The sequence below is a fragment of the Piliocolobus tephrosceles genome, unplaced genomic scaffold (assembly GCF_002776525.5).
Source record: "Piliocolobus tephrosceles isolate RC106 unplaced genomic scaffold, ASM277652v3 unscaffolded_38026, whole genome shotgun sequence".
NCBI classification, from domain to species: Eukaryota; Metazoa; Chordata; class Mammalia; order Primates; family Cercopithecidae; genus Piliocolobus; species Piliocolobus tephrosceles.
This window is the reverse complement of record NW_022322117.1, coordinates 1-13,783: the sequence shown is the minus strand read 5'-3', so window position 1 is coordinate 13,783 and position 13,783 is coordinate 1. Positions and strand designations below refer to the sequence as shown.

Here is a 13,783-nt window from a genome sequence, read left to right as displayed (position 1 = left end):
GTGTTTCTAACTGACTCTCTCTCACTGCAGTACCTGACTTGGGGCATTTCAGTGTGTGAGGGCCAAGGTGTTTCCTGTCAGGAGATACCCAGCTCAAAGGAAGGAAGGTGGCCCCTGAGCCCCATGGAGGAGGAAGGGGCTGCTGTCTTACAGTCCTGGAAAGGAAGGGCAGGGAGAGACCCTGCTATAGGGACCATGCATGGAGCAGTACTCACGACAGAAGTCCGGCCGCCGCCACTCGCCGAGCTGGGCCCCAGCGGCCTGACAAGCTGCCACGTAGGCGGCCACTGCAGGACAGAGGCCTCCAGGATGGCCCTGAACTTGGCAGGCGTCCAGCAAGCAGCCCTGGAAGTACTGCGTGGGTGGCACAAGGCCATGGCAGGGCGCCAGCGGGCCGTCGGTGGCGGAGATCAAGCCGCAGGCGTCCGGGCCGGCGAAGGACTCCTGCTGCTCTGGGGTGCAAGGCGACGGGCATGGCCCAGACGCACATTCTCCGCAGCCCTGGGCGCCGCCCACCTGCCATCCAGCAGGCTTCCCGTCCACGGCCTTCAGGTCGTCTTCGGGGTCCTGGTTGTAGTTCCCGCATAAGCCACAGAGAGCGCCCGCGTACGCCGCCGGCACGCGCAGGCGCACGAAGCTGTCCCCATCGAAAGTCAGCGTGAGCCCTGAGGTTGTGGTCACCACCACGTCGGCGCCGCTCAGATGTGCGTGCAGGAGCGAATCCAGATGGAAGGGCAGAGCCACGAACACGCCGTCCACCTGCGGGCGGGGGTTGGGGGAGCGGTAAGCAGAGCGAACACGGGTTTGAATCCTGGCCCCACCACCTACTAGCTGGACCCTGAGCATGTCACCTCCCCTCTGAAAATAATAATGAGCATCTATAGGCCGGGCCTGGTGGTGCAGCCTGCAATCCCAGTACTTTGGAAGGCCGAGATGGGAGGATGGCTTGAGGCCAGAAGTTCAGACCAGCTTGGGCAACATAGTGAGACGCCCATCTCCACAAAAAAAAATGAAGAATTAGCCAGCGTGGTGGCGTGCGCCTTTAGTCCCGGCCACTCGGGAGGCAGGGGCCAAGGTGGGAGGATCGATTGAACCCAGGAGTTCCAGGCTGCAGTGAGCCCTAATCCTGTCACTGCACTCCAGCCTGGGCAACAGAGTCAGGCGAAGAAAAAAAAGAAAGAAAAGCAAGAAAGAAAAAAAGAAAGGAAAAACAAACAGCCTCTATAGGCACATATCACTGACTCCTCATCCTTTTCTAAAACGGGTACTTTTCTTACACCAGATTACGGAGGAATACAGTAGGCTGAGAGAGGAAGAAGCCCCGGTGCCAAGCCATCAGGCTCCTAGGCCTATCCTCTGACCCTTCCATCATGCCCCAGCTAAGCTGTGAAAGGTGCCCAGGGGAATGGTGAAGCCCTTACCATCTCGGGCAACCCCAGAGCTGGCACCCGCTCCTGTCTGGCCCACAGCCCTCCTCACCTGTAGCCGCCGGGGCCAGCGGGCACTCAGTGTCAGGCTGTGGTTGTAGATTTGCAGGGTGACACTGCGGGTGTAGCTGACAGCCTGGCTGCCCCGGTGCTCGTTGGCTACAGTGACAGTGAAGTTCGCAGCCCCGGAGGGTGGTCCGTGGCAGGGTGCACTCAGCAGGTACTCGCAGTTGCCTTGGAAATCGAATCGGTGCCCATCCAGAGTGACGTAATGGGGGTCACCCCAGGCCTGGCACTCAGCTGTGCTGACGGGCTGGCAGCCGTGCTGGCCGGATGGCAGGAGGCCACACACTTCACCCAGCCCACAGCTGGCAGGTGTGCAGACCAGCGAGCCACCCCCAGGCCCGCAGCGGCACTTGTGGGAGCAGGTGCCATCAGCCCAAAACTCACTGCCCGCCTCGTGGTAGGTGCCGTTGGCCCAGCAGCCGCAGCCGTTGTTTAGGGAAACACAGTGGTCAGCACTGAGCACGAAACCCGCGTCGCACTGGCAGCCCTCCACACAGGGACCCTCGCATGCGGCTGGGGTCGCAGGGGGCGCAGGGGACGGACAGCTGGCCGGGCAGGGTGGGCCACAGACCTCATAGTGGCTGTTTTCTGGGCAGGTGATCTCTGTGGGCAGATGAAGGAGCAGGAAGGAGAGAAACAGAGAGAAGGGTGTTAGGGTGGGGTCACAGGACAGGGTGGGAGGACACAGAGAGCGACAATAGGGAGCAGACACAGAAAGGGGGAGACAGAGCACGAGACACAGAGAGACAGAGAACACACAGAAACAAATGGGAGAAAGCCAGAGACCAGGAGACCCAAGAAGAAACTGAGGGAGAGAGAATGAGAAACAGACAGAGACAAGCAAAGCGAGGCACAGAGACGAGCACCAAGAGACAGAGAGACAGACAGAGAGAAAAGCAAACAAAGAGACCTAGGAGGACCAGAGTGAAACCAAACTAGCCCCGAAGAGACGGGCCCCTGACCCCAGCCCCGCCTCTGCTACCCCGACACTCACCACAGCCGACCTGTGCCCGCCAGTCTTCGATGACAATCCCAGCGGCCTGGCAGGCGGCCACGTAGGAAGCCAGCGCCTTGCAAAGAATGTCATGGGCCCCACCACCCATGCAGACGTCCAGAACACAGCCCTTGAAGAAGCTCTCAGGTGGCACATGAGCATGGCAGGTGGCGAAGGGGCCCCCTGTGCCAGGGACCAGGGGTCCGCAAAAGCCAGGGCCCTCGTACTGTTCCAACTTGTCCTCAGGACACGTTGGGCAGGACCCCGGACACACGTCCCAACACAGTGGGTCCCAGCCTGGGACTCGCCAGCTGCCGCCCCAGATGGGTATGGAGGGAGCCAGGGTGCCATTAGGGAAGACCTGGTCATTGCTGGGGTTGCGGTCCATGTTACCACAGAGCCCGCACACTGCGCCATGATAGCTGCTGGGCAGCGTCACATCTACCCGCCAATTCCAGTCATAGCTGACTTGCAGTCCAAAGTCAGCCACCAGCAGTGCCTTGGATGCACCGTGGGTCACTGAAATCCGCCCGTTGGCCTCGGAGACGGGCAACGCTGTCAGCACACCGTTCACCTTGGGGAAGGAGGAAGAAGTCAAACGGGTCACTGGAGGTGTTACGGCCCCAGCTCTGGCCCTCTGCCTCCCTTTCTCATCCTACCAGGGGCTGGGAGAGGCCAAGGCCTTCCTCCGATAGTTGGATTGTCATCGGACACAGTGTGGACATTTGTTCTGGCCCAGGTCTTGGGGAATGAAACCTGACTTAACTCTTTCTAATCTTCTCCCTTGATCTCTATCTCCCTCCCCGTCTCTGTCTCTCTGTGTCTCTCTCCCTCTGTCTTCACCTAAGTCTCTATCACTCGGTCGTCTCTCTCTCTCTGTCTGTCTCTCCTTCCTCTTCCCTTCCTCCCTCCCTCCCTCATTCTCTGTGTGTCTCTTCCACTCACTCACCATCATTGATTCACCGCCTACTCTGTTCCCTCCCTCCCTCTGTCTGTGAGCTACCATGAAGCTCTATCTCCATTTCCCTGGGCAGAAAGGACAGCCCATCTCTCTACCCTGACCTCAACATATATATATATACTTTGGAGATGGATATTTGCTCTGTCGTCCAGGCTGAAGTACAGTGTCAAAATCTTGGCTCGTGCAACCTCCGCCTCCAGGGTTCAAATGATTCTCCTGCCTCGGCCTCCAGAGTAGCTGGGATTACAGTAGCGCCACTACACCCAGCTAAGTTTTGTATTTTTAGTAGAGATGAGGGTTTCACCGTATTGGCCAGGCTGGTCTTGAACTTCTGACCTCAGGTGATCCACCTACCTCGGCCTCCCAGAGTACTGGGATAACAGGTGTGAGCCCCCGTGCCCATCACAATCTCCCTATATTTCTCTCCATGTCCTGGTCTCTGGGCCTCTCACTTGTTCCCTCATAGACACTCAAACCAGTGTTCACCTGGACTAGACTCTGAGCTCAGCATGTGACATGCACCACCTTGCTGTGGGACGGGCCCTGATATGATGCCCACTTCACAGATGAGGAAACTGAGGCCTACCAAGTGAACTGCCCAGCATCACCTAGCTCATACGGAGGAGAGGCTGGATTCAAACCCAGGTCTGTCAAAAAGGGAAATGCTGAGGTCCTAGATTAAAGCCCTTAGCAAGGGGCTAGGCTTGTTTAATTCGCAGGAATGGGGTGATATTTTTGCTGGAATTATAGTTTTTGTTGACAGTTTGTTTCAGGCCCAGGTGAAGACAAGGAGCCTTGAGCTGCTAACTGTGGTCATCAGGATCCCTCCTGCCCTCCCGGGGACCTCAGGGGACCATTCTGCCACACACACCCGGACTTTGCCGATCTCGCCCTTGTGGATGGAGATGTTGGTGGCCAGGGCAGACACAGTGACGACTCTCACGTAGGACACAGCGGGGTTGCCCCGGTTCTCGTTCTTGGTGGTGACGGTGAAGGGCGTCAGGCCCTGGGTGTTGACCCCCGGGCAGCCAGTTGTTGCCAGCACATAGTTACAGGTGCCCTGGAAGTCAAACGGCCGGCCATCGAAGGAGTGGTAGTGTGGATCGCCCCACAGCCAGCACGTGGCCTCATAGTTGGGCACGCACACGCCCTGGCCACCCTGCTCCTTGCACGTCTCCTGTGGCCGGCATGTCACACTGTCGCACGGGTCTGGGGACAGAAGAGGGAGGACCTTGAGAGGCTGCCCACTGTAAAGGATGGCCGCTCCCTCCACATCTACCCCAGTCTGTGCCAGCGATCTGAGGGTTACCGCAGGCAAGACCAGATTCCAGAGTCCTCATGTCTAGGACCCAGGTCCTATAGTTTGCTTTTGTATTTTGTTTTGTTCTGTTGGTTCTCTGTCACCCAGGCTGGAGTGCAGTGGTGCAATCTCGGCTCACTGCAACCTCTGCCTCCCGGGCTCAAGCGATTCTCCTGACTCAGCCTCCTGAGTAGCTGGGATTACAGGTGCCCGCCACCATGCTTGGCTGATTTTTGTATTTTTAGTAGAGACAGAGTTTGATTATGTTGTCCAGGCTGGTCTCTAGCTCCTGACATCTAGTGATTAGCGAACTTTGGCCTCCCAGAGTGCTGGAGTTACAGGCATGAGCCACCAAGCCCAGCCTGCTGTTTTCAAGACCAGCCCCTGGGAGTCCCACACGTCTGACACTGAGGCCCCATGGTGGACTGTGTCTAAGTCTCGGGTGTCAAAGATCCCATACCTGAGACCCGGGTCTCAGAGGTCCCTGACAGCCAAGACCCAGGCCCTTGAGTCCCCCTATCTCTAAGACTGAGGCCCTGCCATTTGCTGTGTGAGACTGAGGTTGTGGAGTCCACGCACCTAAGACCAAGACTCTAGGTCTGTGTTTACGATGCAGTTTCCATGGTGTCCTTACTTGAGATTTCAGCCTGTTCTTCTATTTTAAGTTTTATAGGAGCCTCACCCTCTTCACTTACATAGTCTCCAGCTGATTTCACACCACCATGGCAGAGTGAGTAGCTGTGATCGAGAAGGTAGAGCCTGCAAGCTTAAACATTTACCATCTAGCCCTTTAGAGAAAAGGTACACTTGACCCAAGTTGAGATCTGTGCCCCAGGAGTCCTTGTGTCTGTGATGCCAGCCCTGAGAGCATTCATGTCTGAGATCCCAGCCCATGGGTTCTCTGTGTTCAAGGCCTGGGCCCCAGGCCAGGTGTGGTGGCTCAGGCCTATAATCCCAGCACTTTAAGAGGCTGAGGTGGGAGGATCGCTTGAGCCCTGGAGTTTGAGAGCAGCCTGGACAACACAGCAAGACCCCATTTCTACAGAACAATTAGAAATTAGGCAGGCATGGTGGTGTGTGCCTGTAGTCCCCTGCTACTCAGGAGGCTGAGGCAGGAGGATTGTTTCAGCCTAGGAAATAGAGGCGCAGTAACCTACACTACACTCCAGCCTGGGTGACAGAGTAAGACATTTTCTGAAAAAAAAAAAAAAAAATCTAGGCCTCAGGGTCCCCCATGCCTGAGACCTCAGCCTTCTGGACCTCTCCACATTTGACAGCAATTGGTCTTCAATTTCTCTAGGTCCCGGGGGCCTCTGTGACCTAGAGTAGGGCCCTGGGTGATCTTCTGGCAAGAGCTCAGTGCCAGGGGTCTCAGCATGATTTGAAACGTTTGAGGCCTTAACTAGCTAAGTCTCATTGGCCTGGGCCTCCCTCAGTGCAAAACTCCATCCCAGAGGGTTGCTATATTCAAGCCAGTAGCCTTGAGGGTGCCTCACTGCTGAGGCCCTGTCCTGGAGGGCTTCTGTGTCCCAGACCCTGTTCCTACAGTTACTACATCTGTGACCCAGCTTGTGGAATCCCTGTGTGGGAGAGGCCAGTCTTCAAATGTCTCCTTCCTCCTGTGCCTGTTACCAATGTACCGCCTCTCAGCTTCAAATACACCCGTGGAGTTAAGCTTTGTCAACAGAGGGCGCTGGAGAGTCACTGCAGCAGGGAGGGGCTCCTGGTCTGGCCTTCCAGCTGGTTTGGCCCTTCCGGCTCTGGCCAGGGTGTGTGGCCACACTCAGCAAGTGCCACTGGTCCCAGCTGGCTTCCCAGTGAGGGGTTTCCTTCTTGCCAACTCCAGCCTGCTGAAACCTCTGTGCCACCTCTGTACTACAGCTGCAGTAGGATTGGATTCAGCCTTGGGGCTGATTCTCCCCTCCTTGAAGAGGAGGGGCCAATTTCTCCCTTCCATGAGGCCTCTACCTTAGCCCTAGAAGTGGGGGCTACTTCCTATGTCTGCTTTGGTGGTATTCTTTAGTGTTCTCTTTACTGTTTCTTATTTCTATTTGTTTGTTTGTAAAGAGACAAGGTCTTGCTGCCTTGCCCAGGCTGGAGGGCAGTGGTATAATCATAGGTCACTGCAGCCTCGAACTCCTGGGCTCAAGTGATCCTCCCAACTTAGCCTCCTGAATAGCTGGGACCACAAACATGTATCACCACGCCTGGCTAAGTTTAAATTTTTTGTGGAGACGGGTGTCTCGCTATGTTGCCCAGGCTGGTCTCGAACTCCTGGCCTCAAGCGATCTTCCCAAAGTGCTGGGTGTGTGAGCCACCGCACCAGGCCCTCTTTGCCTTTTAATAGTTAATCTCCTATTAATAAGTAAATGATTCTTTAATTGAACTTTCCTCATTCGAATGGCTGGGTGCTTTCTGTCTCTCGACTGGATGCTGAGCGATATACCCCCCGTTCCTGGGAGTCCCATTGTCCTGCTCATCACCCTGAGAGTCTTAGCCCTACACCTTGGTGCTGGAGCTCTTATTATCTTATCCATGCGGGGAGGAGGGTTCTCTTCACCCTACGAAATGAGCCCTGGGGGTGGCTCTGTGTCCCAGATTTAGTCTGGGGGCGTTCCCACATCGGAGACTATGCCCCTAAAATTCCTGATCTCCCACTTGAGAGGGCCAACGTCCTGCCTTGGTGGGGTCTCTGTGCCTGAAACTCAGAACTCTGCTCTGTCCCTGACCCTAGGATCCCAGTCTCTCCCCTGCCCTTTGGTGCTAGTGTCTGAGCCCCAAGTCTAATTCCACACACCAGTGGTCAGCTCACTGTGGCCCCCTAGGCTGCTGCTCTTGTATTCTAAAGTCTTACAGGAGTCTCACCTCTTCACTTATATAGTGTGCGGCTGCTTTCATGCCACAATGGCAGAGTGAGCAGTTGGAACGAGACCATACAGCCTGCAAGCTGAAACATTTACCATGTAGCCCGTATCAGCAAAGGCACGCCTGTCCCTGCCTTATACCGAGGGTCTCTGACGTCAACCCTAAGAAACCTCTGAGGGTCCCCACAGCCTGGATTTTCCCTAAGGGTCTCTGCCTCCCACAGTAGATGGCCCTGGCCCTGTGAAACCCAGCCCAGGGGTCTCCAGGTCTGCGACCTCAATCATTAGTCCTGTGTGCCTCCCGCCATGGACACCCCAGTCACATCACCCTCGGCCCCAGAGTCCCTGTACTCCATCCGTAGTCGCATCAGCCCCAGTCCCAGCCCAGCCCGGCACCTTTGGTGATGCATCTCAGGACGCCTTCGGAGGGCTGGCACACCTGCCCCGGCGTGCAGCTGTGTTCCTGGCACACCACGCCTTTACGCACATGGCACGTACACTGCTGCCGACAGTCGTCAATGAGGACTGTCTGCTCCGGCTGTGGGGAGAGAGGGCACGGCCATCAGACACCACGGGTGGGAGCCGACTCTCACATCTCTGGCATTCTGGGCACAGAAGGGTTTGCAGACATCACAGACAAGGGGCATCTCTCAGCAGGATGGTCTCCTGTCTGTGAAGCTGAGGCAAAGCATGGCTTTGGGGCCGTCATTCATTTGTACATTTGTTCATTCACTTTTATTCATTAACTCATTCATTCCAAAATATCCGCTCAATCTCTGCTGTAGGAGAAATGGTGTGACATAGTAACTAAGGGCAGATCGTCTGAGCTTGAAGTCCGTTTCTGCTGTTTCCAAATTCTGTGACTCTGAGCAAGTTACTTCACCGCTTTATGGCTCAGTTTCCTGATGTGCAAATTGCAGAAAATAGTAGCGTCTGCCTATGGAAGTATAACTGAGTTAATAACATATGTAAAATTCAGATAAAATGAAAAGGGTAGGCCGGACGCGGTGGCTCATGCTTGTAATCCCAGCACTTTGGTAGGCCGAGGCGGGTGGATCACGATGTCAGAAGATTGAGACCATCCTGGCTAACGCGGTGTAACCCCGTCTCTACTAAAAATACAAAAAATTAGCCAGGTGTGGTGGCGGGCACCTGTAGTCCCAGCTACTAGGGAAGCTGAGGCAGGAGAATGGAGTGAACTCAGGAGGCGGAGCTTGTAGTGAGGCGAAACCTCACCACTGCACTCTAGCCTGAGTGACAGAGCGAAACTCCATCTTAAGAAAAAAAAAAAGGCTTCCTTTAAAACATTCAGATAGGAGAGATACGTGGGATAGACATCAAACAAGATTGGGAGAATGTGGCTTAGTTTTAAAGCGAAATGATGGGTAAGTATATGGACAGTCATTTCAGTATTCTCTTAATTTTCGCATGTTTGAAAATTTTCAGAATAAAAGTTTTTAGATATGTAATGTATATATAAAAATGCATACATAGCACTCAAAACATTACGAGATACATAGAAAGCACTATCTACATATTTTCTGTTATTATTACTATTATTTACGTGAGGGGAACAACAGAGAGAGGGTCCCACCCCGCAGAGAGCTCACAGTCCCGCAAGGGAGACGGACATTAGACAAACACATGCTCCAGTCAAAGAAAAAGGACCAACAGGGAGAGAGTGGGAGAGGGAAGCACAGGGTGTTCGCAGCTGGTATAACAGATGAAAATCTTGTCTTTGTGGTCAGAAAGGCTCCCTTTTTCCAGACCTGGAAGGTAAAGCCACAACTTCACCTGGGGAGTCAGGGGTGGGTTTAAAGCTTCAGAGTCCATGGTCATGTTTAGAAAGATCTTTACCACTGCCACGTGGAGGGTGGACCAGAGGAGCAAAGGTAGGAGCCTGGAGGGACCCAGGTGGGAGAGGACCAGCTGGACCAAGGGAGGGCCATGGGGATGGGGAAATGAGTGGGTACAAGACACATTCAGGAGACTGAATGGACTAGCTGTGGTGGCTCACGCCTGTAATGCTCGCACTTTGGGAGGCCAAGGTGGGAGGATCACTTGAAGTCAGGAGTTTGAGAGCAGCCTGGCCGATATGGCAAAACCCCATCTCTACCAAAAAACAAAAAATCAGCCGGGCATAGTGGCACACGCCTGCACTCCTAGCTACTCAGGAGGCTGAGACAAGAGAATTGCTTCAACCTGGGACGCCAAGGTTGCAGTGAGCCTGAATCCAAGAGGCGGAGGTTGCACTCCAGCCTGGGCAACAGAGCAAGACTATGTCTCAAAAAAAAAAAAAAAAAAAGAGGCTGAATGGGTCGGACATGGTGGCTCATGCCATTAATCCCAGCACTTTGGGTGGCCAGGGCGGGAGTATGGCTTGAGGCCTGGAGTTCACAACCACCCTGAGCAACATAATGAGACACCCCCATGTCTATGTCTCCACAAGAAAATTAAAAACTTGCTGGGCTTGGTGGTGCACACCAACAAGCTTCAGAGTCCATGGTCATGTTTAGAAAGTCCAGGTACTTGGGAGGTGAGGTGAAGGATTGCTTGAGCCAAAGAACTTGGGGCTGCAGGGAGCTATGACCATATCACCCACTCTTGCCTGGGTGACACAGTGAGACCCTGACTCTAAAAGAAATAAATAAGAGACCAAGTAGGCTGTGGAGCTGATGAGCAGTGGGAAGGGTGAGGCCCCATATTCTGCCCCAGATGACTAGGTTCCTACCTCATAGTAGACACCATTGTGGTAGCAGCCGCATTGCTGGATGGGCACGCAGGCTTCACCGTTGTAGAGGAAGCCGGCGTCACACTGGCAGCCCTCAGCACACCCATCTGGGCACTGCAGAGGGGCACTGAGAGCCGAGCAGCCCAGGGAGCAGGTGTCTGCACAGAGCTCGTAGTGGCTGTTCGCTGGGCACTTCATGGCTGCAAGGAGGGGGTGCCGATCAGAGCCCTGGGGAGGGAGGGGCTGCAAGGCCCAGGGTCTACCCTTCTGTGCTTCAACCTCTCCCCTCCCTGCCCCTCTGGCTCTCCCTCACTCACGACAGAAAGTTTCCGTCCTCCAGGGCTTCACGTGGCCTCCAGCAGCCTGGCAAGCACTCACATACGCATGGATGTTGCTGCAGAGAATGCTCAGGTTCCCACCACCCAGGCAGAGATCAAAGACACAATCTTGCAAGGGACCCTGGGGATCCACCAGCTTGTGGCAGGAGGCCAGCGGCCCTGTGGCGCTGGAGAGGAGCCCACAGAACTCCTCCTTCTGATACTTCGTCTCCTGCTCGGGAGGACACTCGGTGCTGGTGTCGCAGCCCTCGTTCCCTGGCAGACAGGTGGGCGGCGGCAGGCAGGGAGAGCCGGGTACCAACTCCTCCCAGGAGTTGCCGAACTCATTGGCATTGCCTGCCTGCGAGCCACTGGGCTTCTGGAAGTCATCCTTGGGGTCGCCGTTGTAGTTCCCACACAGGCCACACATCAGCTGGTAGTAGTTTCCGGGGATGGTGACCCGCACATAGTACACAAGGTCGTAGGCCACACGCAGGCCGAAGTCGGTCTCAATCACAACGTCTGAACCATGCTGAGAGGCTCGGATCTGGTCGTTGGCCAGCACCACGGGCAGCTTCATGTCCACACCGTTCACCTGGGAGGCGAGAGACGCAGGCCACGCTTCAGAAAGTAAACTTTGGGTGGGAGTCGGACCCTAGTTCAAGCCCATGCCTGATGCTGAAGATCTGTGTGACCTCACCACTTAGGTCCTCAGTTTCGTATTTATGAAACGGATACAATAATAGGGTCTGATATTGCATTGAATGGTGGTCCCCAAAAGACATATGCACCCAGAATCCCATAATGTGAGCTTACTTGGAATAAAGTTCTTTGCACATGGATTCAGGGAAATAACGTCAACATGAGATTGTCCTGGATTAAGCTGGGCCCTAAATCCAATGACAAGTGTCCTTATAAGAGCCAGAAAGAAAAAGACGCAGAGACACACAGAAAGGGCCACATGAAAATGAAGGCACAGATTAGAATGGTGTTGTCACAAGCCCAGAGAACCTGGAGCCTCCAGAGCTGGAAAGGGAAAGCAAGATCCCCCAACCAGTGCCTTTGGAGGCGGTGCAGCTCTGCCGACACCCTGATGTTGAACTTCTGGCATCCAGGACTGTGGGGAAGTACATTTCTATTGTTTTAAGCCACCAAGCTTGTGGTAATTTGTTATGGCACCACCGGAAATGAACACAGGTCTCAATGAAGTAACAAGCCTCTAGCTATCCTTTATGTACCACTTGATGCAACCATTAATAAGCAATGATCGCCCCCAGAGTCACTTGCCCGAGTTCAAACAGTTTCCCCGTTACCCTCTTTGTGACCTTGGGCAAGTGAGTCACTTCTCCCTGTTTCTGTTTCCTTATCTCTCAGGTGGGAATAAGGTGTTTGCCCCATGGAACTGTTGTCAGGATCAAATAAATGAATGTCTGTGAAGTGCTGAGAAACATGGCTGGCACAGCATGCATGCTTCAGGAGCATCTGCCGTTACTAGCAGCTATGAGTGGAAGTTTTTCTTTTGAAGAGTAAATGGGCTCCACAGGTTTATGCTTTAAAGCATCAGCGGGTGGGAAATTAGGCTAAATTCTTGGGGAAATGAACTCAAACATATGAGCTGAGGACCAGTGGTTTCAGTTTAAGTTTACTAGATACCAACAAAGCCTCATAAATCCACCCCTGGATGGGGCACAGTGGCTCGTGGGCTCGTGTCTATAATCCCAGCACTTTGAGAGGTCAAGGTGGGAAGATCACTTGAACCCAGGAGTTCAAGGTCAGCCTGAGTAACATATGGAGATCCTATCTCTACAAAATAAAAAAAATACAAAATAAATTGGTCAGGAGCAGTGGTTCACAGCTGTAATTCCAGCACTTTGGGAGGCCAAGGTGGGAGGGTCTCCTGAGCCCAGGAGTTTGAGACCAGCCTGGGCAACATAGCAAGACCCCTCTCTATACAAAAAAAAATTGGCCAGGCATGATGGCTCACGCCTGTACTGCCAGCATTTTGGGAGGCCAAGGTGGGTGGATCCCGAGGTCAGGAGATTGAGACCATCCTGGGCAACATGGTAAAACCCCCGTCTCTACTAAAAATACAAAAAAGGAGCTGGGCGTGGTGGCAGGCACTTGTAGCTGAGACAGGAGAATCACTTGAACCCGGGAGGAAGAGGTTGCAGCGAGTCAAGATTGTGTCACTGCACCCTAGCCTGGGTGACAAAGCGAGTTTCTGTCTCAAAAAAAAAAAAAAAAGTCGTGGTTGTCCAGTTCACCAGATTAAGTCAGCAATTTATCAGCACCTTCGCCAATATTGCTACTAGAAAAACAGCTGCGTGTGTGTGTGTTTCAGTGGGATCTCAGGGGAAACCCCTCCACTGTAACTGAGATGCCAGTCTCCATATGAGACCAGATCTTCTTGGTAAGAAAAGCTCTGCAGAGCAGCACGGGGTTCAAGCTCCACATTTGCTGGGGGACTACGGGCCAGCGATGGGTCACCCTACTCTGAAAAATAAAGCAAGTCGTAGTGCCTGCAGCTCCTGTTACAAACATACAGACACCATGGACATGAAGTGCCTGGCGGCCAAAAGGTCTGCAGTCAGCTGTATAGAAACAATAGCTACTGTTGTTGTTGATACGGGGTGATAGTGTCACCGACAGATTGTCCCCTGTCCATGAAGCTTCTCCAGCCTTGCACTTTCTCAACCTCTGATGGCACCACATCCTGCCAGTGAGTGGCAGAATAGGGAGGTGAGTAGGACAGAATCCAGGATTGAGGTGGGGAGAGGGTGGAGTGGCAGGGAGGAGACGGTGGGAGAGATTTGGAGAGAAAAGTCAATGCGTGGAGGTGAAGAGAGGGTGGAGACTGAGGGACAGAGACTGGGGAGCAGCTCCCAAGTCCCTGAGGACACTTCCCTCATTGGCTTCCCACTCTGAGTTCTGATCGGCAGCTTCTGTCCTCAGGCACCCCAGGCCTCGCACATGCACTCTCATCTCTGTGCCCCCAACTCCTGGGCTGAGCGCTGCCTGTGCCCCACCCACCCACAGGCCCCTCGCCCCCTGCTTCCCATCTGCTCTCACCGTGACCTTCCACTGTTCCTGCTCCAGCCGCAGGGTGAAGTTTGCCACCTGGAC

General features: G+C 54.2%; 1 protein-coding gene across 1 annotated transcript; it reads right to left on the bottom strand.

Annotated features, from left to right (window-relative positions):
- Positions 1 to 117: 117 nt before the first annotated feature.
- LOC113223044 (IgGFc-binding protein-like) lies at positions 118 to 13,777 on the bottom strand. The gene is made up of 8 exons (XM_026452637.1): positions 13,730 to 13,777; positions 10,661 to 11,255; positions 10,344 to 10,543; positions 8,009 to 8,150; positions 4,320 to 4,657; positions 2,488 to 3,061; positions 1,480 to 2,096; positions 118 to 759 (listed from the first exon to the last, which is right to left on the bottom strand). The coding sequence occupies exons 2-8, from the start codon at positions 11,238 to 11,240 to the stop codon at positions 148 to 150; spliced, it is 3,063 nt and encodes a 1,020-aa protein (XP_026308422.1). The 5' UTR covers positions 11,241 to 11,255; positions 13,730 to 13,777; the 3' UTR covers positions 118 to 147.
- Positions 13,778 to 13,783: the final 6 nt, after the last annotated feature.

Bases quoted from the DNA above. Each gene is read 5' to 3' on its own strand.
- LOC113223044 (XM_026452637.1), bottom strand. From the start codon at position 11,240: ATGAAGCTGCCCGTGGTGCTGGCCAACGACCAGATCCGAGCCTCTCAG. The intron at 10,544-10,660 runs GTGAGTGAGGGA...CCCTCCTTGCAG, and splicing joins GAGGACGGAAACTTTCTGTC to CCATGAAGTGCCCAGCGAAC. The intron at 3,062-4,319 runs GTGTGTGTGGCA...TCCTTCCCCAAG, and splicing joins GCGAGATCGGCAAAGTCCGG to GTGAACGGTGTGCTGACAGC.